Consider the following 26,051-nt stretch of genomic DNA (forward strand, 5'->3'; position numbering starts at 1 on the left):
GCACCTATGTTTAGTTAAAAGTTGGGAAATGTCCAAGGACCCTTATTGCCACATGATGGATGTACAGACTGCTAAGTCCTTGGGTTGGTTATCTTGAGAAGGGACATTTTGTCTTAGATTCCTGTTGTACATGCAACGTGGCGAAGATGGAGACTTCAAACATGGCCGCTAAGGAATAGAGTCTGCGTAGAGACAACTCCTCACGGACACTGCGCAGGCACGAGATATGTAAATGAATTCTCAGAATTGTAATGAATATGTAAACAATTTCTTGGGAAACTAGTGACTAGGTATGAGTAGCTTGTATAAAGGGGGGACTGAAAAGTCGCCTCTGGGCACGTGACTTTGGTGGAGCGATCCCCCATGCATCCAGCACTGCCGAATAAAGATAACCTCCGCTCGCCTGCATATTGCTGACTGATTCTTCAGATCAGTAGATACACTTGATCCTGTAGAGGAGGTTGCTAAGAGGGATATCCTGAGGTCCTTCTGTTTCTAAGGTGCTCTGAATCCTTGTTTTGATGTAAGATACTGGCTCTCTTTAGTAAAAATACAAAGGAAAGATTTGTACCACACTTTCTATTTGAGAAGAGCTAGGAGTTTGTTCAGAACTAGAAAGACTCCCTAGTGCAGACAACAGTAAACCAGCTTATAAATCTGCCATGAAGTCTTTGTATGGTCAGTTGCTGCATTACTAGAGTTACCTCAGAAGGTAAGTGCTGATGTGTGGAACTGAACTCTACAACTTGAGGACAGTTACAAAGCAGGTATGTTTATGGAGGTGCCGGGTGCAAGAGGGATTGCTCCTCCTAACTTGCACACTGTTTCAACAAGCAGTCCGATATTTATTATACAAAGTCATGCATATACATAACCGAACATTCAGAATCTCCTCCCTCTGGTGCCTCTTCAAGATGTACTTTTCATCTTCTTGGGCAGTTACCTAAAGTTCTTCTTTACCTTCCCATACATACATTAGCAGTCTTTGTTATTTAGTTTCTGTCATCTTAAAACATCTGCTAGCTAATGAAGAGTCCTTCCTTATTGTCCACTCTAAACATGTCAAGCTAATACCAGGCTGTTTTTAACCTATAGCAGCATGATCCCCGGGTGGGGGAATCCACCTTCTTTGGGGTGGGGGCCATTTGTGTAGGTACGGTCCCTTCTCGAAGGGCTAAGTGCTAAGCTCCTGCCCTTGCTTCTTTCTCAGGTGTTAACATTTCTGTTACCAATGCAGTTTCTGTCCCCAGCAGAGTTTTAGGGTTTTTTCCACTGTATCAGTGCTGGCAAAAATATGAATGAATCTACTATTCAAATAGGTTGGCATTTTCACTGTTGCAACAGCACATCCCACACAGGTCTGTATGGAAAGTGGATATTCACGGTAAAGCTGGAGTTGGGTTCCAGCCGTGTGTGCGCTTTAAGGGGCCGTTGCTGCACCACGTTAGCCCAGTGGCTCTAGCAAAGGCAGCTGAGTAAGCGAACAGGGTGTGGTTTATTTGCTTTCTCTTACAAGAGTGGCTTTTTTTCTCCCGCGCATTACATAAAAAAAAGCCATGCTTGCCTACAGGCGATTATTTATTTTTTTTTTTAACAGGCAAAATACCACGACATTTAAAAGGATCCATTTTGCCGGTGAGAAGCTCCATTCCCCGGAGGTACCCGGGGGCATCTTGTGCGTTTCCCCGAAAACTGAGAGCAAACACCTTCGCACGGGGGCCTGCGCCCGCTCGGCCTCGCTGTGTGGGTGAGCCGGGCCCACCCGGGGCGCCCCGGCCCTGGCGGAAAAGCGAGCGGCGCGAAGGCGCCTTTGGGCCCTGGGTGCCGCCGGGCTGCCGCCAGCGGCGGGCCATCGTGGGGGGCCCCTCGGCCTCGCTTTCGGGGGAGGGGCCGCCGCCGCCACACGCAGACAGGCAGCTCCGGCCGCCGCTCGGCCGCCGGACTCGCCGCTCCCGCCGCCAGGCGGCCCGCCCCGGCAGGCAGCCCGCCCCTGGCGAGCCCCGCCCCGCCTGCGGGGCGCGAAGATCCGGCGGGAGCCCGCGGTCCCGGGCGAGCGGCCGCCCCCCGCGCCAGCCCCACCGGGGCCTCCCGCCGGCCCTGCCCATTGGCTGCCGCGGGCCACCGCGCTGAGGGCCCGAAGGCCTCCGGGCTCGGGGCCCCGCCCCTGTGCGTCACGGGCTGGCGGGACGCCGATTGGCCGGGCCGCCGCCTCGCTGCCTCCTCGCCCGGCGGTGGATGTCGCAGCCGCTTTTCACCGTTGTCGTTTGAAATTCGGCCCAAAATGGCGGCGGCGGCGGCCGGGAGCGGGGCTGAGGCGGCGGCGGCGGCCAGGCTGGAGGGGGCGGAGGAAGAGGAGGAGACGGCGGCCGCGGCGGGGGATGGGGAGGGAGACAGTAGCGAGGCTGGTAAGGCGGCGGGCGCGCTGGCGGCAGCCGGCGGCGAGAGCGAGGAGGAGGAGGAGGACGAGGAGGAGGAGGACGAGGACGTGTTCGAGGTGGAGAAGATCCTTGACGTGAAGACCGAGGGGGTGAGGACGCGCTGGCAGGCGGCGGCGACCCGGGCCGCTCTCCCGGGGCGGCGGCGGGGTCCCCCGGGCGATGTGGCGGCGGCAGGGCCTGCGGGGAGGCTGCCGGCCGTGCGGCGGCGGGGCTGGCGGGCAGCCCTGCTGGGGCCGGCGGTGGCTGCCGGGGCTCGGGTTTCGCCCCGCTCGCTGCGGAGGTGCGCGGCGGGCCCGGGCCGGGCGCTGGCGGCGGGGCGGGCCCGGGCCGGGCCGTTCCCTCGCAGCCTGGGCGCGCAGGCGGTGCGGGCAGCTCGGGCAGAGCCTCCTCCGCCGTCTGTCGCACCGGGGCGAGAACCCTGCGGGTACAGGTCCGTTGTAACCGTAATTTAAAATACGTTGCGGGCAGCTTTGAAAGGGAACTCTTGGATCTTAAGAGTTTTGACTAAAGAGACTTAATCTGGAATATCTTTGTTAAGTTGGCGTTTGGGTTTTTTTTTGTCTGCATTGTTAAACCACTCTGCTGTTAGGGCTGACCTGCAGTAGTGTTTTGATATAAAGTGTTTGCAGAAATGGGCAGGATTGACTGTAATGGGGAACATGGAGGTGGTTTCAAGTGAATTATGTTTACTGGCATATAAAATGTGTGAATAAGACCTCTTAGAATAAAAGGAACTTTTTCAATTAACATAACTAGCAGTAGTGATCTTTGTTTAGACACAAATCTCATACCTTCTTTCTTTGAAAGCAGCCTAGACTGGTTGAAGTTCTAGATTTTCCTAAACCTCAAATGCAGCGCATAAGTAATGCACTGCTTTTTTTTTTAATGATTTTGTGTCTGAAAGTTGTTTTAACTAATTTTTGGGGTTTATTTGAGGTTTCAGTGAGGTACATGATAGTGTAGAAATAGCGTAAAACATCAGGGTTTTGAAACCCTTGGGTTGGACAACCTTCAGATGAAGAATTTCTTAGATATTTGTGTTACTATCATGATTAGGTTGTACCTTGGCTGAAATATCTTGATGGTTGAAGAATATTACACTTTCAAGGTAACACAGTATTTATAGCTTTACCAGTATGCGGGGTTGGTCAAAATAATAAGTCAGGCTTGAAAACAAGAGGGCTGATTTTCTCCCCTCACCCCCGTGATGGAACCTAAAATAACCTGTATAGTGGTGGAGCAGAGGGAGTCATACCATTCCACAGACTTGTAAGAGTACCGGAATACATCGAGTACCGTCTCTTACAGAGGTGTGTTAAGCACCCTCCTCCAAGCAGCCTGCCCGGCAGCGGTTGTGCTTGATGTTTCCAGGCTGGGTCAGTGCAGTTAGCTTTAGCGTATGCATGTGCCTTACCCGCTGTGTGTTGGTTGTAGCTTTGTAGCGAGGAGTCCACTTGGACCCAGACACCTTTCCATGGCTCTTTGGTGGGGGCCATGCTCCTGTGCTTCAGAAATAGGCAAGCCAGATACTTGCACCCAATCTTAAATTCTGAAATGGCTGGGAAAAGTGGTATGTTATATTCAGAGGAGTGTGTTTTATGTAATCTGCTTCACACTAGCTGTTCCCAGCTTGCAGATTCCCAAGTCTGATACAAAGTCGAAGCAGATACATCAAGTCTGCCACTGTCCAGCTGTCTTGGTTTAACCCCAACTGGTAGCTAAGTACCACACAGTTGCTTGCTCGCTCACTCATTGAGCATGACATCCTGTGGTTGGGAATACCTCTTTGGCTAGTTAGGGTCAGTTGTCCTGGCTGTGTCCCAGTTTTTTGTGGCATTCCAGCCCTCTCCCGGCAAGGCCGGAGAAGCTGAAAAGTCCTTGACTTAGTATAAACATTACCTAGCAACAACTAAAAACATCAGTGTGTTATCAACCTTGTTCTCACAAAAAAACCCCGCGGTACTGCATTAGCTACTGAAAAGAAAACGAACTCTATCCAGTTGACATTAGAACACCAGCACATCATAAGGCCAGTCAGTGTGTTCCTGTGTCACAGCTGCAGAAGCAGAACTGGAAAGCACCACACAGAGAAGCTCTTTTGATTTGCAGTCGTGATGTTGCTGGAGCTGCTAGTAGTGGTAGCATGAGAGACAGCATTCCTGGGATGGGATTGGGCTGGGAAGCTAAGAGCTGCTGATACATGAAACGTTAACATGTCCTATTTAAGAGAACAAGCAATAAAAGTTTGGAAATGTTTCCTCTCAGTGTATCTAGAAAGCCTTTCATGCTGTACCACAGTTACACTACAACAGCAGGCTCCAGTGCAATCGTGACATTCCCCAGTGGAAACGAGTAACCTTAATTCTGTTCTTTAATGACATGGGCAGTGTTCTTTAATGACAAATCATTTCCACAGGAATTGGTTCTAGCCATCACTAGTTCTTGTAGAAGCTACAGCAGTATAAAAATGCTTGGAAGTTTGCTATTATTTGTAAGTGATACAGAGGAAGGAAACAACAATGTTGAGTAAAAGTGTGAGGTGTGTATTTATCTTTAGTATGGTGATCAATCAGCCTTCACTTAAGCTGCATTTTTGTATCACTTGGCATACTGCATGTAGAATCATTCAGCAGCCAAATAGTCTTACATTTGCATACATTTTTTTTATCCAGCTTTCTCAATTAATTAAAAAAGGACTTCTAATTTGTTTTGTACCTGAGTTACAAGGGTGTAACAAGTCGCTCTGCAGCTAACTGGAGTCCTGTATCTCAACTGACATAAAACTGTGCCACCAGAAAGGTGAGAGGCTAGTTGGGAGGAAGGAGTCTTGTGGGAAAGGAGCTTGGAGTCCCCACAGGCAAGCAAGTTGAACATGAGTCAGCACTTCTTACAGTAAAGAAGGCTAGCAAGCATCCACGGATGTAGCCAGCAGGTAGAGGGAGATGCTGCTTCTCCGTACTGCTGAGATGCATCTGGAGCACTGCATCAAGTTCTGAGCTCCCCAGGACAGAGGAGAAGTGGACGTACTGGAGTTCGCTAGGTTATGGAAGCACTTTAAGGAGCTGGAGCACAGGAGGCTGAGTGAGCTGGGTTTACTCTGCCTTAAGAAGAGAAGGATCGGGGGCGATCATAGGGGCAGCTATATCTACTTAATGGGAGGGTGTAGAGAGGACAGTCAGGTTCTTCTCAGAGGTGCACAGTGAAAGGATGAGTGAGGCAGCAGACACAAGCTGGAATGCAGGGCAGTCTGAATAGATACACTTAACTGGGCAGCAGTCCAGCACATCTAAGCAGCCTGATCTATTTGGACCTGCTTTAAGCAGGGCATTTTACTTACTAATTGCGGAGGTCCCTTACATAAATTATTCTGTGACTGTAATAGGAAAGTTACTTGTCATTTATTTAATGAGTAGTCCCCTTAGGTGAACAGAATTTTGAAAACTTAATTCCTAAATCAAGAGTGTATGGTTAAGCTAAATTATAAGAGAAGTATTATATTAATGGATCTGAATATAAGCTATTTGTTTTTATGTCTGTGAAGCAAAATATACAAGATTGTCAGTGGAGTTGATTGCTAAAGTTTAATGGTGTGTATATATATATACACTTGGCCAAAGGTTAATGGTGCTCAGGCAAAAGTGTAAATTTAGAGATATAAATACATTTAAATAGTAAGTGTCAAATGGCATCTGTTTTGAAGCTTTCCTTCTTCAGGCCTGGTTAGCAGTGTAAGATGCTATTATTTTACCCCTCCAAAGGAACATGCTTTTCTTAATACATTTGCTAATACTTTTTTTTTTTTTTTAGTAGAAGTTCAGGGATGGCTACATTGCTTCATATTCATTATTAGCTTTTTTATCTGGATAGTGGATTTTCTTAGGTTTGATGCTAACTTTTGTCATACATCTATTTAAAGACGCCGTGGATTTAACAGATAAAGGTAGCTGCATTGATTTCATAGGACATGTCTCTTTTTCAGTTAAGCTTGGTCCAGGAGGCCCTGAGCTGCCACTTGTCTGGCTCTAACAGCAACATGCTGCGTCTGAGCTAATAAGCCTTGCCTCTCAGCAAGAAAAGGAGTCTTATCTTGAGAAACATAAGGATTCAGAGTATTTAATTTGCTTAGGAGAAAGGCAAGAGATAATTTGGTGGAAAGGTTGTTTATTTTGTAGTTTTAATGGTAAAAAACTAATCTAGTGAAAAAAAGCTAGAGACTAAAAGGTGTAATTTCATCCTGTGGTGAAGTTAAATACCGTTGACATGATTGTTCTAAGGCTTTCATACATAATCTGTTAACAACATGTTTGCAACTAACTCACTGAGACACACACACCCAGATTTTATCCAGGCTTAATTTGATCCGATTGATGGTTTGTTTTGGTTTTTTTTTTTCCCCTAATTGTTAGTATTTCAGTTTATCAAAAATGGCCTTGATTACAGATCTAACATAAGTTTTGAATTCCAATATGAGACTAGGGGAATGGTGTTAATGCATTAAATCTTAAGGTTTTATGTGAACTTCTTCAGCAAGTAGAAGCAATTCAAGCTTGATGTTTTGGTAGAGGAAGTATTAGAACTTTACCAAGAAAATTTTCATAACTGTCAGAAAATCCATTTCAGTAAAATGACTGAGAATTTATGATTTGTACATTGTAACTGTGGTTCTGAACAAATTTTAGATATTACAAATATTTTGGATAAAACCACTCCAACTACTGAAACATTTTACAAGCAACTTTAGTTGACTATGTGATGCAGATGGAAATAATTGTGGGAATTCTTAGGTCAACATTGGATTGAACTCCAGTTATATTCATTTATATATACACAAAAGGATATATCCACTGAGATCCCCAAGAATTGAGTAGATGATGCAATACTGTGCTGTATTATATTGAATGTTGGGTTTTTTCTTACAGGGTAAAATTCTCTACAAAGTACGGTGGAAAGGATATACCTCTGATGATGATACATGGGAACCAGAGGTTCATTTGGAAGACTGCAAAGAAGTGCTGCTCGAATTTAGAAAAAAAATAGTGGACAATAAGCCTAAACCTATTAAAAAAGACGTACAGGTGTGTTTCACTTTCCAGTGTCTGACACTGAAGACATACTCCCTGTCTAGGCTTTGCTAGTGGGTGGAGGGAGAAGGGAAGACATTTTGGATATGGAATTAAGAAAACTTAAAAGAATCTCTGATCTGAAAATGTTTTTTGTTTCATAAGAAACTGAATAGTGTTGCTGCTCTCTGGTTAGGGATTTTTTTGTTAATTGACAAGTTTGCTTGTAGACTCTGAATCCATGTAAACTTTCTTTCAGCTTTTTAATGATGTTATAGACATTACATAAATTATGTGCAGTCATTTTTGCCTTTGGCAACGTAAACAACGCCCTTTCCCTGCCCACATGCATACTGTCTTGTCAGTGAAGTTGTGTACTGCTTAACTTTTCACCCTCCTGCTTTGTGTAGCAGATGAGTGAATTTTTGCATGTTAACCGTTAAACATGGGAGTACAGAAAAATTAATTGCAGGAAGGCAGCATATGGCTTTTAATCTTCTTTATTAACTGCTCAGTCATTTTGAAAATTAAGCATAAGAATGTTTTTTGAAAACTGGTGCTCTGCTTCTGGGAAACCTATAGGTAAACTTTACCAAATCAGGTTAATTGTTTTCGATGTGAAATAGTGCAGATTTAGTTCTGTTCTGTAATCTGGTTGTTGGATGTCTCAGTGGTTTAAATGACTTGTCTATGTATTGATTCTCGTCCAAGCAGTTAGTAATGTAATTTAGGTAAGTGAGCTAGAATTGCATTTACAAATTGTACGATTTGGCAATGAGGAGTGAAGTGTTTAAAAATTTACTTTCCCCAAGCACCACCACTACTGTTTTTGTATAGTTTACACCAAAGTAATACAGTGTAACGGGGAAAGATATCTTATTTTTTTTCCCCCCTGCCTTTTAGAAACTATCTCTAAATGATGATGTATTTGAAGCAGAGTCTGACAGTGACTGGCAAAGCGAAACAAAAGGTGATGTTTCACCAAAGAAGAAAAAGAAGTCAAAAGATGGAGAGGATAGAAGTCCAGATGATCTGAAGAAGAAGAAGTCTAAGTCTGCAAAACTCAAAGACAAACCCAGAACAGAGTGTGAGAATTCCTCAGATACTTTGGGTTTAGATTCAAAACCAAAAAAAAGGACTTTAGAAGCCAAGGAGGATTCAAAGGAGCCAAAGAAGCAAAGGAAGGAAGATACTAAAGAAATCAAGAAGAAGAAGGGAGAAGTTAAAGATTTAAAAATTAAATCTGAAGAAGATTATAAAGAAAACAAAAAATCACGGAAGGAGAAGCATGGAGATGTTCAGTTTGACTCAGAATCCAGTACTCTAGATGATGTATTTTTTCAAGGAACTGATAATGAAAGTTCAGACTTAAATTTCGAAAATAAAGATGAGAAGCAGAAGGTAGTAAGTGGAGAAGAGAGACTGGAACAAGAAATTGCTGAAAAAAATTCCATTGCTGACAGACATCTTGATGGATCAGCGAGTAATGAAGATGATAGTATTGATGCTAAGGTTAAAAGAAAAAAGAAAAAAATTGAGAAAGTTGAAGATTATAAAGAGGAAGGTAGAAAAGTGGAAACTCAAGATAACTACTTAGAGAAGAAAAGCCTGCACAAAAAGCAGAAAGGTCAAGAAAAAGTAAAAATGGTACCGGGAGAGTTGGAGAAAGTGTCACCTGCTCCTTCACCAGTACTGAAGCGTTTGAAATTGACCGCTGATGAAAGAGGGCACAAGTCTGCCGATTCAGCTGGGGAGGTGAGCAATGTTAAGGTGTTGGGGTGAGGGCTGGGGATTAAATCAAATATCTTTGAGGTACAGATATCTCAAAAGGCTACTGTTCATGATGGTAAAGAGGAAAACTCTAATTGGGAAGTAATTGAGCTGGATGAAGCTAAAGAAAGGCCCAATGCACAATATATGGGAGAGACTGAAAATCTTCTGGATTCAGAACATTATGAAAGAGGGAACGCTTTAGGAGAGAAGGGTGTCTTTAAATGTGAAAGTATGGATTTCTCCTGTTTGTTATGTGTACTTACTTAGAATGAAATTTATTGTTTTTGCTAAGCACGCTGTCATTTTTAGCTTTGTTTCTCTACCTTTAACAGTTGCCTCAATTTGACACTTTTCTAGTTGTGTAATAAGGCATTCAGTCTTGAGCCACTTTCCATCCAACACTGCACAATGAAGTGCACTTTTGAGCTAAAACACACACTTGATGTCTCAAAAGCCAGCGACTCCGTTATACCTTATGTGCATTAGCACCTACCTGAGAATTGGAATGCTGAAATGGCTTCTGAACACAAGTCTTCCAGATAACTGGGCAGCTGGCTTGTCTTGTTAGAGTTTCTGGGATGCTTACAGAAAATGCTTAGTTTTGTGGACATGTTTTTATATTAATTACAGATGCTGTACATGTTCTAAGAAATGGGCTAAGCAAATACTGGAATATTTATTTTTACTTATTTAATGTAGTAGTGTTTTAAGAAAAGCAAGATGGTAAAGGTAAAATTAAAAAAAGGCAAAATAAAACAATATTCTTGAAATGTTTCTGAGAATATAATTTCTTTCAGCTGCTTCAGACTGTTCTAATACAGTTTGCAGTTCATAAAACTGTGGCTGCTCAGAGAACCCCCTTTCTGATTTGTAACAGGATTACAGCCGAAACACCTTGATACTTACTGGATTATATCCCACTTTTTTGGAGGCTGTAAGTCCATGGTGAGAAGTTTCCTTGGTGGGTTTAGGTGGGGTCCTCTGCTTAAGATTGTTGTACATAGAGAGTATGCCACCTTAAACATAAGGAAGTTGATTTTGGGGTAGACAATTACATGGCATAATCTGAGCAGAGCTACATGAAATGGTGTTTTTGCAGGAGCTTGGTGGTGAAAACTCTAGGAAATTAGGTTAAGCAGTTACTCTGATGCATAGCCCAGTTTCAAAACGTTATTTAACTGAAATGATGTGGCATATTACTACTCAAGTATTTTCTCATAGTTTGAGGCTGTAACATTCCTAAGAGAGAGACATCAGTGGTGATAATCAGATAAAATATTTGGAATTCTGGTCTTTACCAGCAGTATAAAAATCCTGTCACCTGAAACGTGAGGAAATCAACAGCAGGTGAAAGTTGGTTTGCTTATGGCTGTTCAGCCAGCACTCTCAATAAGTTATCTGCATGCCTTTCTCATGGAAGATCATGTGCCAAGGAAGGCATTCTGCTCTTTTGTTTTTTTAGTCTAGGAGGCTTAAACAATGTTTTATGTAACTGGTTAGTTCCTCTCCGGAGCAGCTGTGGACTTACTATATGAGTGGGCTTGGTGTGGAGAGCTCTGGAGCTTTTTTGGCTTCACTAAATTGTTGGCCCGAGCAGATGTTTCTTTTCAAATAAAATCATTGTGTATGTTTCAGCTACGTATATTTCCTTGTGTAGTTCTGATTACCGAACACTGTCACGTCATTTAATGCAGTGTTCTCTTTTTGTAGTCGGTTTGCATACTGAGCCATTCTTTCACAGAATCACAGAATGGTTGGGGTTGGAAGGGATCTCTGCAGATCATCTAGTCCAGCCCCTCTGCTAAAGCAGGGTCACCTAGAGCTGGTTGCACAGTTGTGTCCAGGTGGGTTTTAGGTGTCACCAGAGAAGGAGACTCCACAAACCTCTCTAGGCATGTTCCAGTGCTTTGTCACCCTCAAGGTAAAGAAGTTCTTCCTCATATTCAGGTGGAACTTCTTGTGTTGCAGTTTTGCCCGTTGCCCCTTGTCCTGTCACTGGGCACTACTGAGAAGAGCCTGGTCCCATCCTCTTGACACTTGCCCTTAAGATATTTGTGTGCATGGGTAAGATCCCCTCTTGGTCTTCCCCAGGCTAACCAGGCCCAGCTCTCTCAGCCTTTCCCCATAAGGGAGATGCTCCAGTCCCCTCATCAGCTGTGCAGCCCTCCGCTGGGCCCTCTCCAGTAGTTCCCTGTCTCTCTTGAACTGGGGAGCCCAGCACTGGACACAGCACTCCAGTACTCCATTTGATTTACCTCCAAAACCAAATGTGCAGTGTATGTTGTGCATCTGATTGGTATTCAGGAGTACTGATTTCAACAGCCTCTCTGCGTAGCAAGTTATCTGGTAATCCCTTTAGTAAGTGACAAAGTCTCCTCCTAAATAGTGGGCTTCTGCCAGGATTAACAGCTGTCTGTGCTACTAGTTCATCATGTCAGTGGTCAAAAGCTGAGGTTTTGGCTGGAGGGAAGAGTGGGTGAGAAAGATTAAATGTTTCCACTCTGCTAACAATTGATAAACTTCAATTAAAATGGATTCATTTGGTGTTTCTGATGTCAAAAGAAACAGTAGCATTTAATGATAAATCCAGTCTGTAGTTCTTGTAGGGATTTCTTTTAGGGCAGTTTTTCAGAAAGCCAGTGTTAGTCCATGTACCAGGGTAGTGTTGGGGACTGATACAAAGCCACGCCAAGGAGCCCTGTCCCACCTAACTCTGGAGTTTTGAATTTGCAGGCTGAATGGAGAGAGGGTTACAGGAGGAGAAAGGCAACCTTTGGTGGAGGCAGCTGATTTCTATTTTGGTGAATTTGATCATGTGGCTACATCTACCGTAAATTTCTTCTGTGATATTGCTAAGCTCAGTCTTCTCTGTAGGTTTGGGTAGATTTTTCTGAGCATGTTTTTCACAAGTGACTGTTGCCATAATGTTCTGTATGTGTGAGTCAGAAAACTTGGAACTTTCTGTATACAAATGCTTAGTTTTCTCAGTTAAGGTTCAAGTCAGTGCTATAATAACTGGTTTGAATATGGTGCTACAAAGGTGTTAAATACTTGGAAATAATTACATTCTGTTCAGGTTCAATATTTGGAAGGAATGAAAAGTTCATAATTTTGAATTTCCTTCAAAATGCTCATTTTGGCATAACTGCACCTCATAACTTAAAGCACCTTGCGTGGCTGGGATGCAGTAAAAATCTGAAGTTGTTTTATTTCGGAAAGAGTATCTCTTTTCTGTGAAGGCTTCTTCCATACTTAACTCCTGACTCACCTGTTTAATTCTTTTCTTAAGAATGTCCACAAGTCTGTTGTATACAGGTTTCAGTAGTAACAATTTTAAATACTTTTTATCGTTAGAGTGGTGAAAGGAGTTTATTTTCTGTTTTTTTTCTGTACCACTTGAATTTGATCTTTGTTTTCAGAATCAAGAGAAAGAAGTAAAGAAAACTGAAACAAAAGAAAAATCTCAAAAAAAAGAGTCTGAAAAAGAAGAAAAGAGCAGAAAAGAACAGAAGGGCCTAAAAAGTAAGTGTTAACTCTTAAAGGAGGGAAGGGAAAGACCCTTCAGGACATTGTCCTCTCACTTCTACAAGAGCGGTGTTGTATAGTTTTGTAACACATACCAGAAACAAAAATTTTTGCTCTTTTTTTATGAAGCAAAACTACTGTTTATATGGCTTTGTTAATTTATGCTTCATGACAGTGCTGTAAGTAGTTTCGTGTATGAAGCATGGAAGGGATGTATCTAATGTTTTTGTAGACAAGTCAAGGTCTTGCCCTTTTTCGTTTAATATTGCCAGCTATGCTTCTGTGGCATGTTTACCATTATGTAACCTTTAGAGGAATTCATCCAACTACTGGCTATTTCCAGAAGTGTTCTGATGATACTATGAATATGTGTTTAAAAAAAACCAGTAGAGGTTCCCATCAGACAAACTTCTTGCTTCTTGCTTTAGCCACGATGATGACTTATATTCTACGACCCTTAAAATACCACCAGAACTGGATGATTCGATACATGAAGAAAAATGTCTAGGTTGTATTTCTGTTCGTAATAATATAATGGAGTATTAATGTTGCCACTTTTGATCTCAGTAAAATTCCAGATGATTTTAATCAGAATAAATTCCCGCACTACTATGATGAGGATGAACTGAGGAGAACTAGGTAACTCCACCTTTGATAATCATGAACGGTTATAGGAGGAGCTGTGAAGCTTCAAACAGCTGTTGCTGGAGAAACATCTTTCGCTTAAAGTACCGTAGATACTTACAGTGCATAAGAAAATTAGTAACAGGATGCTTAATTATCCCTTACACAACATGTATCCTTTGTTCATCACAGATACTGCACCATATTTTGAAAGTAGTAATTTATGCATAATTCTGAACTGTCTTTCTTAAAAAGAAGAATGTACCGTGTTGAAGGCAGTTAGAACTCAGACTTGCCAGGGTGGCTGGAGGTGAACTAACTCTCCCCGAGTTTTCACTTACGTTGTTAAGGTTGCTCCTACGTGTCAGCAATGATTAACTTATGGAAAGAGAACAGACCTTTTCTGAGTGGACCCTGGTCACTCAAACTTTGTTATGTAATAGTCTTTAGTGGCTCAGGTAGTCACTCTTGATAACTGTCTTAATGTTCTAGGCTTTAAAGACATCAAAAGTGCATTTGACTTGTTTAACGTGGTTTCAGAAGAAAAAAGTGAGTATTCTGAGAATAACTGCAGAAGAGAAGAATCTTTGCTAGAGTATAAATTCATAGAAGAATTAAAATAAAAAGACAGCAAGGTGTACAAGGGAAGGAGGAACATAAGAGGCTAAACAGGCACATGGACTTACATTGATACAGAAGGTGATCGAGAAGTAGTGAATGTGTGTCAAATGGAGAACTCCGGTGAGCAGCGATGCAGGGGAGAGTTGAGCACTGGCAGTTAGCATTTTCTCCATTCCTGCTTGTGTCTTTTAGTGCTCCAGTTCTTGTCTCCACAGGAGGTTGAAAATGTTTTCTTTTGAAACTGACAATTTTTCAGTGTGTTTCCAGTGTGTTTCTGCTATTACAGTAATGGAGTGTTCACCATCTCTTACCACTTCAGCCTAATTTATTACAACAAATAAGCAGTTTGTTTCAAGTAAAAGCATTTTATGTCTGTTTGTAATGTAGCCTTCATTATTTGGAACCGTTCCACACTGGCTTCCAGAGTAATGAATGAGAAGTAGTATCTTAAGCTACTGATCATTGAAGCAATGGCAAGCAATAAATGGTTTGGGAATTTGTAACTTATTTCATGTTTTTTTTTCTTCCATGAAATCCAATACATGATAGATGGCAAGCAACAAGTCTTGAGTTTGGGTATGGACATGCAGTTAGAATGGCTGACGCTAGAGGACTTTCAGAAGCATCTTGATGGAGAAGATGAGAATCATGTGTTAACAGAACCGATATCAAGTAGTGAGTAGTTGCTGGGAGGAAGGGACATTTCTTAGCTGGTGTTTCAAAGTGAAATATTCTGTAACTGCATTGAATTTATTTTCTAGCTCTCCTGAGGGATGCTGTTAAAAGTGGAGATTATATGACAGTAAAGATGGCACTTTCTTCAAAGGAGGAATATAATCTGGATCAAGAGGTAATTCCTCTGCAATAGAAGTACTGGAGGGGGGCAGGAGGGAAGAGTACAAATTTGGATTGTTAGAAAAGTTTTTCTGTCTGGCTAGTAGCAGATTTCTGTCTCGCCATGGGGAAAAAAGCACAGGGTAAGAAAAGCGAGTATAGAATTTGAGGCTTCGGTATTTGTCACCCAGTTTCTTCCAAAGGAAAAATCAAGTCTGTATGAAGCATCCCAGTAGCTGGATTTGCAACAGGTTTGCCCACTGGATTTAACTGAATATTAAATGTAGAACTTTACGTGGTATGAGGAATGATTATACCCGTCAGGCCAAGTGGCTGAACTTTGTAAAACACGTATACATGGAAAAAAAAATATTTGAATGTTGTGTTTGACAGACTGGGACCACGTCTCTCTGTGATCAGTATTTTCTGCCAGTTCTTCATCAGCTGTGTTCTTACTGTTTTTTCTGTCAAGGTTCTATTTTCCTGTTAAATAGTACTGTAGTTCCATTTTTGAGGATTGCAGTCCGATATCAGTGTTTCACTGGTTACCTTGTGTAGTTGTATTATATAGCATTTTGAGAACTATGTATTATGCCAAGACTTCTGTAGTGTAGCAGAAAAGATGCCAAATCAACTCCTGAGGCAGGCATGTGTTTTTTGAATTGTAGTGTCTGCTGGAAAACGCAGGAACGAATGAGGAGACAGACCACTCACAGAAGTCTCTTCATACTTTGATAAAACTTAAAAGCAGTGTTGTGGTAGCAACTAATTTGAGCCGTTGTGGTTTTCTTCCAGTGGCTGCTGATGTCTTTTTCCACTGCCTTGCTGTCTTCCTCATCCTCAGATAGCTTGCTGCCTTTCTTCCTGGCTCATTCTGTTTTTCATGCTTCTTGTTTTGGTCCTTGGAATGTTATAGATTTTGCAGATTATGGAGTTCAGAGGGTGGGTCCTGTGGACAGAAGTGGGAGGCGATAGTTTATTGGTGTCTGGCAGCCGTCTACGTGTGAATTTTGTTGGAGGGGGGGAATCTTTATGAAACCTGTAGACTCATTTGCAATTTTTGTCTTGCGGCTTTGGTTTATCTTGAAGTATTTGATTTTTTAAAACATTATTTATTTTGATTTTTTTTAATAGCAATGATTCTTGTTGCAGGACTCCAGTGGCATGACCCTAGTAATGCTTGCTGCTGCCGGTGGGCATGATGACCTTCTCCGTGTCCTAATCAGGAAAGGAGCTAAAGTTAATGGTAGACAGAAAAATGGAACAACTGCATTGATACATGCAGCTGAAAAGGTTGGCTTGGTTATTGTCATGTTTGTGGTTCTTGGTTGTCTTACTCATGTTTAAGAGTGGTACACAATTCCGTTCCTTTGGATGATGCCTAAAAAGTAGTTAGCAAATTTAGCAGGGTGACCTTATCTGCCTAATGTCAGCAGCTGTGGTTACTGTGTTGTAGATAAATTCTGATCACAAACCCTGCCCTGAGTAGAGAGTATCATAGAGCTGCTGCCGAGAGGGAAAGTGGAGACAAAGGATGTCTCTGAATTTGTCTGTCGTAGGGGCTAAAGTTTCCTGGTTTCCTGTGTTAGAATTGCTTAGGATCTCTGGCTACACAGGATGCAAACATGGGAGACTTAGAGAGCAAATCTCTGATTAAGCATGGTTTACTATTTGAGAGTTGGGAGATGGAGACGGTGCAAGCCCTTCTCAAACTAAGACCAACTAGACTAGCAAGTTAGAGGATGTTTCATGGGTGCAGTCTTCTGTTCAAGTTGGTTTATTTGTTTTCCCATGTACAGTAGATATAAGGCCAAAAGGGAGCTTGGTTCCAGTTTGTTGATTAATGCAAACATAGTTTTCTTCCTGTGGTATTCACTACTGCAAGATTTAGGAAAAAGTAAGACTTGTGAAGACTCGTGGCTATCTACTTGCCTGAGTCTGAATTGCTCTTCATTAGCCATGGGAGAGCACAGTGTTGTGTCATGCCTCATGCTTTGGATTTTACTGATGGATTTTAAATAAACACCACTTTAGGTTCTGAAACAAAACCAGAATATTTTCTATTTATTTGTCTTGTGGTTTTGTGTTGGTTTGATTTTTTTTTTTTTTTTTTTTTTTTTCTTCCAGAACTTCCTAACAACAGTAGCTATTCTCCTGGAAGCTGGGGCGTATGTGAACATGCAGCAGAGCAGTGGTGAAACTGCTTTAATGAAGGTAAATTCAATGTTTGTCCTGACGTGGTTTAATAGTGAATACTTTTGGCAAACTAGTAAAACGTAAAAGCATATTTGTAAGGTCGATTTAGGGAACATGTACTATATTTGAAATAAAAATGCTACTCTTTATTCTAGGCAGTGTTTTAATCCATTTTAAGAAACGTAGTGTTATATCTAAACGATAAATGCAGAGGCATCAGCATGGAGTGCTAAATGTGGCTCATCGTTCTCTTCCATTTTTTGGCTTAAAGAAATGCAGATGTGGTCTTAAAACTGAGATAACTGGTTGTCAGCAGGAAGAGAAAAATTCCAGAAAATAGTATCTTTCACTTGGCTGATTGTCTTGCTAGATCTTCACTTGCTGTGATTGACTTCTGCTGTTTCATGGCAGGGCAGAAATTAAATAACTGGTTTGCAGTCTCCTTCCCACTGCCTGTTGTGTACTTCTTCTACCTCCCCCCACCCCCAGGAAGTTGTTAACTTATTTTTATATTATTATTATTAATTTTATTGTAATGGGAAAATTGTAAGACATTTAAAAGCGCCTGTGCTCCTCTTTAAAATTTTTTTTTCAGTATCAAATAATTTCACCAAAGTTCCTCTTCCTGGTAAACTTGCTGTATTTATACATAGGCAGTTTGTTCACAGAAGAGGTTACAAAAGTTTCTGTGTCCAAGACAATGTGGTATTATTTCTCTTCTATCTTCTGGAAGGTTCAACAGATGTTGGAAATTCACATTTTCTGTAAAGAAAATGGTAACACCCTTGTGGTTTCCTCAGCCAGTTCAGTCCAAAATGTCCTCATAATTTGGCTGCCTCCATGAACCTCAGTTTTGACCTTCCATTGTTTTTAAGGCTTTTATTAGTGTTTGGTGCACAGCTGTACATACTTTCTAATTGGCAGCCTACGGTGTCTTATTCTGGGTGTTTGCTGTGTAGATACAAAGAATAGGGGCTTCATTTCCAGTAACTTACTGGAACAAGTTTGGCCATGTATGGATAAACATAAATGTGTTTATCTAGTCGCTCTTACTTAACCTTAGGAGTTGGATCATGCTTTGTAAAAGAGATTTTTTTTTTTAAAAAAAAAAGTCTTTGCACTTATTCCTTTCCCTGAGGTGTGTGTGATTTTTGTGGGGTTTTTGTTTGGGGGAAGGGCAGGTGGATTTATTTATTTATGAAAGATTATGGATTGAAAGCACAGATCAAAGTTCAGAGCTGAGATAAATTTGAGAATTTCACTTCTGAAAGGCCTCATGAAGATGTAAATTTCTATCTCTTGGGCCTTTCCCTAATTTGTGTGAATGAAGCGTTTGAAAACATGCAACCGAGAGCCTGTGTGTGCATTCTTCAAAGTAAAGATTTTAGTCTTTGTGGTGCTTTTGCCAACTCTTCGGCTGACATACCCTGAAATTCTTCCTGCGAGTAACATTGAACAGCCTTGTACACTTCGGCAGTTGATGTTAGTGTTAGTGATGTCTATCACTAGATGGGCAGATGATGTTAGTTACTAAGTTAGTGACTGTCTAACATAGCTAAACAATAATTAGGGCAAAATCTGTTAATTTACTACACACCTGAAGTACCATTTGAACTGAAATTCCTAGAAACAGACACTTGGTCACTGAAGTAATTCTGAATGCTTCTGCAGAAACCCATTTATTCAGGTAAACAATTGCAAGAAAGTTTACCAGTACTGAACTCCAGCAGATTAGATGTTTTTATAGAACTTTGGGAGTTTGTTTTATCTGTTTGTTTATTTTTTTCTAATTAAGTCCACTTGGTAATCCTGAGTGAAGCTGCTTCTGTGGGGTCAGGTGTGTCGTGTTGCCTGGGTAAAGATACAGTATTTATGGAGTGTTATCCTGAGTTTCTAGGTATGTTAGCATTCACAGGGCAAATACCTTGTTTTCTGAATTAGAACTAATTTTGGATTTTAATTAATTTCTATAATTCTGCTTACTCCAATGTTACTCTCTGTTCTAATGGGGGTTTTGTCATTGTTGTCCATCCTTCCATCTTCTCCCTTTCTGCACAGGCTTGTAAAAGAGGGAATTCTGATATAGTGCGGCTTATGATTGAAAGCGGAGCAGACTGTAACATTTTGTCAAAGCATCAGAACAGCGCGCTGCATTTTGCTAAACAGTGTAATAATGTACTGGTGTATGAGCAGCTCAAGAGTCATTTGGAAACGTGAGTAAACTGTTCTGGTGAAGTTTGCAATACTGTGTCATAATTTTGGTTTAAGTCAAGGGGAAGAGGGGGAGATTTCAGGAAAGAAAACATCTGATTTGGGCAGAAAACTAATAAATCCTGTAAAATTCAAATTATGTGAGCTAACAGAATTAGCAGATGCTTGCTTAAACATGTGAGTAAAAAGATGGAAAGGAGGAAAGTGGAATTACTAGAAATGAAAGATCGCTTAAACTAGAAATACTGCAATCAGGACAACTAAAAAGTGTTAAGCCCTGGGCAGTTGAATGTAAACTCTTACTGGGGCATGCCAGATAAAATACCTTGCTAAAAAGCATTAAAAAATGAGAATCAAACAGAAGAACACCAAACAAAAACACCATGAAAAGTCAGTGCAGATAGTTACAGTGTTGTTGACCCTTAAATGTCAGCTGTGAGCTGAGTGCCAGGGTAAAGCTTTTATGCCAGTAAATGATGGAAATAAGTCTTCATGGTGCAACAGAATGACCGAAGAGCAGTGCAGTCTGTGTGGTACATGAAGTGCTCGTGTCATACGGTCATGTAAAAGTATACTGAGCCGATGAGTATGGATGTTAAATGGAGACAAACATAAAGAGAAGGAGCAAGCTCTTTAAATAGAATTTTGGAGGAATATTGATAGTTAAGATACCAGGATAGACAATTGTAACCGACGATTCAGTTACCTTGTTTCAAAAACAGATGAAGCAAAAAGAAAAAGTAAAGGTGATCAGACATGGGGACTAGCTTCTGAGGATACACTGAGGGAGGTGATACACATCACCTTGGGACAGATTGAAAGGTCAAAAATTAAAATAAAACAAAAGAAAATAATCCAAAGCCATGAGACAGGTTCTGCAGGCCATCCTGTTCAATGATTTAGTGATAGGGTTGAAATGAAGGAGTATGTTTGCACAGAAAAACTGAATTATGGATCATGGTGCAGAATGCTGTTGACACAAATGCTTGGGATTTTAGAAAGGGCAAAGTAGATAGGAGAGGTGCGATTTGGCTGCAGCCTTTGGTTTTGGATGCCTCTAAATCAGATTGCTGGAAACTAGGACAGTGAACCAAAAAAAGACAACTGTTTAATTTCCTGTATTTAATACCACTTTGTCTAGCATCTGGAAACAAGGCTAGATGGGCTTCCAGGGTTGCTTTGGCATGGCAATTCTCATGGGTTTTTTCTGATGAAACACTTAAGTTGTAGGTTCTGCAGATGGTAGTCTCAGCTAGCATGGAGGGATAGTGTGCTCTAACAGCTGGAAAAGCTATAAAGCTGAGAGAATTGGGCCTTTTGCCTTGCAAAAGCATTTAAAACCCGTTTGTGTCAAAACAGTTTTCTGAAGAGGATTACTTAGTAACCCACTTGTAAAGGTGCCAAATACTGTTGGTTAATGTGGTCTCTCTTTGAAGGCTGGGCTGCTTGCTTAAATTAAATCCCCACCTTCCCAACCCAGAAAACAAACAAGAAACCCCAATGGGGCTATTTAATGGTAGTGTTGATACTTCTTCACTGCATTATTAGTAGGGTTTAACTGGGAACTGCCTATTTCCAGTTGTATTACCAGTTAAATTATACAGTGACTGACTTGTTTATTTGTATGTTGTAAATCAGCCGTGCTGGGGTAGGGGTTGTATGTTTCTGTTTAGCCACTAGGTACCTATTGATATTTTGGGGACATCTTTTTCACATAAAGAGCCTTCAAAAATACATGGTTAGTTGAAATTTTTTTTTAATCTGCTGCAGTGGCATTTATCTCAGCTTTTTAATTTTGTGGACCCGATAGATGTATTTCACAAACAGATCGCTGATCAAATGTTTTATTAATGAAGTATTGGGACCTGGGGTTCATGTATGCATAAACGCTAGTGATGAGGGCGTTCACTCCTGAAAATTGGGAATCCAAAACATCCTTTTTTGTGTCTGCACTCACTGAGTCTGTGTCTGATAAAGTAATTTTACTGTGTGAAGCAGAGGCCTCACTTGTTTGGTCTTTTAGGCTCTCAAGGGTAGCAGAAGATACCATCAGGGATTACTTCGAAGCGCGTCTTGCTTTGCTGGAGCCAGTCTTCCCAATTGCATGTCATCGTCTCTGTGAAGGGCCAGACTTTTCTACGGATTTTAACTATAAACCTCCACAAAATGTGCCAGAAGGTAGGGGGTTTGTTGTTGTGGTGGGTCTTTTGGGGATTTTTTTTTTTTTTTTAAGTAGAACAGTATATTTAGAAACTGCTTTTTAAGTCTTTGCTATGCAAAATTATTTTTGTATTACTTGTTGCCATACATTACATTAAAGATGCTCCGATTATGGAGCATAGGGAAAGCAGCAGTATCGTGATGCGTTATGAATGGGGTTTGCATGTATTTATTTTTTAAAGTTTTTATTGCTATATATACCAATTCTTTCTTCTGTTTGTGGTTCCTGTTCTCAAAGTTACATGGTTATATTAGCTAATTGACAGGAATTACAGAAAAGGCATGGTTTACCTTAGAATTATAATTTTGAAAAATATTAATCGAAGAGCATACTCTGCAAGTCTCAGTGGATCATCTTGTCTTGTAGACGGTACCCAGCACACTGGAGTGTTGGAGGATGGTCATAGCGTTGTCAGGATACAAATGCAGTCTAGAAATACTGCAAAAAAGAAGCCAGCATCAGTCAACGCTGTTTTGCCCACAGACCCTTTGACAAAGCTGGGAATCAAATTCCCAAGGTACTTAGGAATGTTTCTTTAGTACCTGGATTCCTGAAAGAATAATCTCTGATACGTGGCTGAATTGAGACGTTTTTATTCACCTTTTGAGAGTATCAGGGAAATATCTATTGATAGTGATTTTTCTCAAAGTAATAAATTAATGTGACTATGAAATACTACTTAAACTAAGATTGAAAGTGGTTGTGTCTGCCTGGTGTTCTGGTGGTTGAGATTTGTGATAGAAGTCTTCCAGTTCTTTATTATAGGTATCCTTTATAGAATTAAGAAACCTTACATAAATTTATGTATTAAACTGAGGCATTTGTGGTATTGAAGATTGTTCCGTATTGAATTTCAGTGTAGTTCATAAAGATCTTAAGTTGCCCGGGCTCAGCTGTCCATACCAAGAGAACAGACAACCCAAACCACATTAAATACTGTAGCTCTTTTTTAGGTAAACCTAAAACCACTGAGGTGAACTGCATCAAGAATTGCTGTAGCCATTTTGCTTTCCTTTCTAAGAGCCGCATAAAATTATTGCTGCTTCCAGAAATAATTCTGACCTTAACTTACTGACCAAGTCAGTCGTGTTCTGTGCTGGGATCTGGGAGACTGGATTTCTGCATGTTGCTTTGATACTCCATTGGGATTTAATATATACTATATACATACTTATTTGTACCTAACTGTCTTCAAAGGTTCAGTGTATGCAGTTCTAAATAATGGATCTTGTTTTAAATTCATGTGACTGAATTGCCTTCCCTTTCAGGATCTGGAATTCTTCTCTTTGTTTTCCATTCAAACTTTTTTGGTAAAGAAGTCGTTGCTCGGCTGTGTGGACCATGCAGTGTACAAGCTGTGGTTTTAAATGACAAATTCCAGCTCCCTGTATTTTTGGTAAGTCTTTTCATGTAACTGATTGACTGTAAAACTGCTTTTTAAAGTCTTTGTGGAGCAACTGGAGAAACCTTAGTGCCTTAATTTAGATGTTGAGTATTGTGATGAAGCATTTTTTTTAATCATGATAGGGTTGGGTTTTTTGAATGAAACTTAATTCTTTGTATATGGAGAGAACTACAAACCTTGCATGTACTAGACTCCATAAAAATTTAGGACTTAAAAGGCAGGGGCATAGTGCTGAACAGCCTGCTTCTGGGTGGCTCTGCTTGAGCAAGGGATTGGACCAGATGACCTTGACAGGTCCCCTCCAACCTGTGACCTCAGAACTGAGGGTTTGAGCAGGCAGGTGAGAGTTCTGAATTTAAAGCTGTTTCACTACTCAAATTCACCTAGCCTCTCAAAGTTTTGGCCCAAGTAGGTTCTTAAATATTTGTTTCAACAACATACTTCGTGTGTCTAATGATTAACTTCTTTTTTTAAAAGATCTGTTAAATGTGTCACCCTGCACAATTTATGTTTTTGCTGTGGTTGCACCAAAGGTTCTTTGCAGTGTACACAGCTTTCCTTCAAAAATGCGTAGTGAAGATGTTGCGTTCTATTAGTCCACTCGCATAGCATTTTCAGACATGCCTTCCATTAACGTTGTCCATTTTCTTTTTCCTTTTAGGATAGTCACTTTATTTATTCCTTCAGCCCTACTGCAGGCCTTAACAAGCTTTTTATACGGTTGGCAGAAGCTCCTACTGCCAAGGTACACAATGTTCTCAAAATTAAATGTGCCTGTTAATTTGTACCTGTAACTCTTCTGTGGTCTAAATGCTTCTATTTGTATGTTGCAAATGTAACACTAAGGACTTCCCGTTGTCTCCTCATTCCAGTTCCATCCTGTGACACTGCCAGAACTTTGGAATGTTTCCAGGGGTGTTAATTCTGTCATAATTAAACAGTTTTGTGCTGTAGTCAGAGTAATTAATGCACCAGGATAAAGCAGTGTTACAGCTAAACATTTTCCCCATCTATATTGTGAATTTAATGACTGATAGATGCATGGGAGCATCAGTTATTTTTGGCTTACAGATGTTTTTGCTTGTGGGTTTAGGAGAACTTGGAGGTATTTAGTAGGATATGCAGTGTTTTTTAAGTAGTATGTGTAGTCTGTTGTGTTTTCCAGGTGGTTTGGGCAGCAGTCCCACTATGTGTTGCAAAATGTGTAACAGATACTGTTCTGGTAGCATTTTATCCTTGGGAGATGCACCAGTAAATGTTGTAGATCTTCAGATTTAAAACTTACACTCTTACATGTTCTGTTGTGTACATTTTTACTAAAAGTGGAAAAAATTGAACTCTTATTCAGATGGAAGTCTGTGTGTATGTCTAGTTCAGATTTGAGGCTAACTTGTTCAACCACCACCTAACGCAGCAGCATTCTGCTTGAGTGTTTTTACACGCCATTCGTATTTCAGTAGGGCTACTATGAGCTGATTTTATTAAACACAGATTGTAATTTTATTTTTTTTCTCATGCTCTTCTTACATTAGAAGAAGGGTTTAACACATTAGTTACACAATCTGTCTGTGAAACCTTTGTTTGCTTTTACAGGTAAAACTGCTAATAGGAGCATACAGAGTGCAGTTGCAGTGATCTCACAGCTGCGAGCGTATCGAGCGGCCTGACACTTCTTTGGATATACTTCCGATTCCTCTTCAGAGACTGACAAAGCAGTTTGGAACTTTTTGGCACCACACTCTTAAGACTTAAGTTCCCATCTCGCTGTCACTCGTTGGCAGTCACATGGGAAGGTATGTGTTGGAGAGCAGTTGAACACACTGCACTGGTGGGACAGGGTTGTCAGCTTTTTTTTACTTTGTACAGATGTAGATGTAAGTATTCGTGCCAATACATATAATTCTGTTTTTCTTTAACATGTGAGTCCAGACTGCATATTTCAGCTTTTCCACAATGTGGAATGGTGCATATAAGAACTATTTAAGGTAACTACGTGAAATGTCTTTTTTAATAGAATGATCTTTTCCATTTGTAAACTAAAATTTTCTACTTAGACTCTAACTGTAACATTTCTATGTAAAATGCAGAAGTGTCATATTCTTGGAGCTGTGGGCAGAAATTACACTTTGAAGTCACGGCATTAGGTTTAACCTTGACTTACTGAGGGCTGTGTTCTGGTTTGAAACTGTTCCTGCTACCATCCATCTCCCGATGAGAAAGCAGTTGCACTTGGAGTGATTCCCTTTGGGCAAACACAGTAAGGTCTGCAGGCATGAACAAAGAGATCCGATAGGCTCAATTCGCAGAGGACTACAGTCAGATTCCTAGTTATATCAGTGTTTTAAAACTACTTTTGTATTAGAGAAGCAACTGATATTTTAAACACATCTTAATTTTTGAGTTCTTAATCAAGTGATATATGGGAAAACAAATACAAGCTGAAAATAGCAAACCAGAAAACTTGTAACTGCCTGAAATGTGCAGGCAATGCTTTTTGTAGACAAGAAGATGCACAGAAGATTTCAGGTTCTCAACCTGATGGATGAGAACATGTATTGTTCTTTAGTGGAGAAATTCAGTTCCTCAGTGGAAAGAGCTGCTATCTTTTTTTATTATTATTATTATTATTTAAATGACCTGTTCTATCAGATGACAACAGTTCTCTAACGGTCCTGTGCTATGATATACAAATGTAATACTTCCACACAAAGTATAGAATATTTTTCTTTGTATATTAACCCACATCTTGAAAAGAAGAAAAAAAAAAAGGGAAAAAAAAAAACCCCAACCAAACCAACCAGATTGTGCCTTTGCTGTTCTGGTTGCCATGTGTAGTTTACATGCCGCTATGTGCCTATATTATTAGCAAAACTATTGTGGATAAATTGTTAATGTATTTGAGTGCACACCATTAAAAGGGTGCAGCTGTATTAAGTATCCTTTTAAGAACTGTGACTTTTTTAAATATAAAGTTCAATTAACCAGTGTTTAATTTTTGGTTCTTGAAAGTTTAAAACTTTCATATTTAAGAGATGCCAAATGAGTAAGCACACCATTTCAATTTTGTGGAATGTCACATTAAGCTATATAAAACTAGAACAGCAACATGACATACTCATTTCTGTTTTGATTTAGAACAGTTG

At 40.7% G+C, this 26,051-nt stretch overlaps 1 protein-coding gene across 1 annotated transcript; it reads left to right on the plus strand.

Annotated features, from left to right (window-relative positions):
* Positions 1-722: 722 nt before the first annotated feature.
* On the plus strand, positions 723-24,639 carry MPHOSPH8 (M-phase phosphoprotein 8). Its single transcript, XM_037376534.1, has 14 exons — positions 723-767; positions 1,700-2,527; positions 7,358-7,513; positions 8,402-9,253; positions 12,691-12,793; positions 14,591-14,716; positions 14,803-14,891; positions 16,028-16,168; positions 17,003-17,089; positions 19,130-19,284; positions 21,306-21,460; positions 22,772-22,899; positions 23,570-23,653; positions 24,502-24,639. The coding sequence occupies exons 1-14, from the start codon at positions 723-725 to the stop codon at positions 24,541-24,543; spliced, it is 2,991 nt and encodes a 996-aa protein (XP_037232431.1). The 3' UTR covers positions 24,544-24,639.
* The last annotated feature ends 1,412 nt before the right edge of the window (positions 24,640-26,051 follow it).

Source organism: Falco rusticolus, chromosome 2 (genome assembly GCF_015220075.1).
Source record: "Falco rusticolus isolate bFalRus1 chromosome 2, bFalRus1.pri, whole genome shotgun sequence".
NCBI lineage: Eukaryota > Metazoa > Chordata > Aves > Falconiformes > Falconidae > Falco > Falco rusticolus.

Excerpts from the sequence above, each read along its gene's own strand:
- MPHOSPH8 (XM_037376534.1), top strand. The coding sequence starts at position 723 with ATGTGTGGAACTGAACTCTACAACTTGAGGACAGTTACAAAGCAG. Across the intron at positions 12,794-14,590 it reads AGAACAGAAGGGCCTAAAAA|ATGGCAAGCAACAAGTCTTG; the intron begins GTAAGTGTTAAC and ends AATACATGATAG. Across the intron at positions 19,285-21,305 it reads CTCAAGAGTCATTTGGAAAC|GCTCTCAAGGGTAGCAGAAG; the intron begins GTGAGTAAACTG and ends TTGGTCTTTTAG.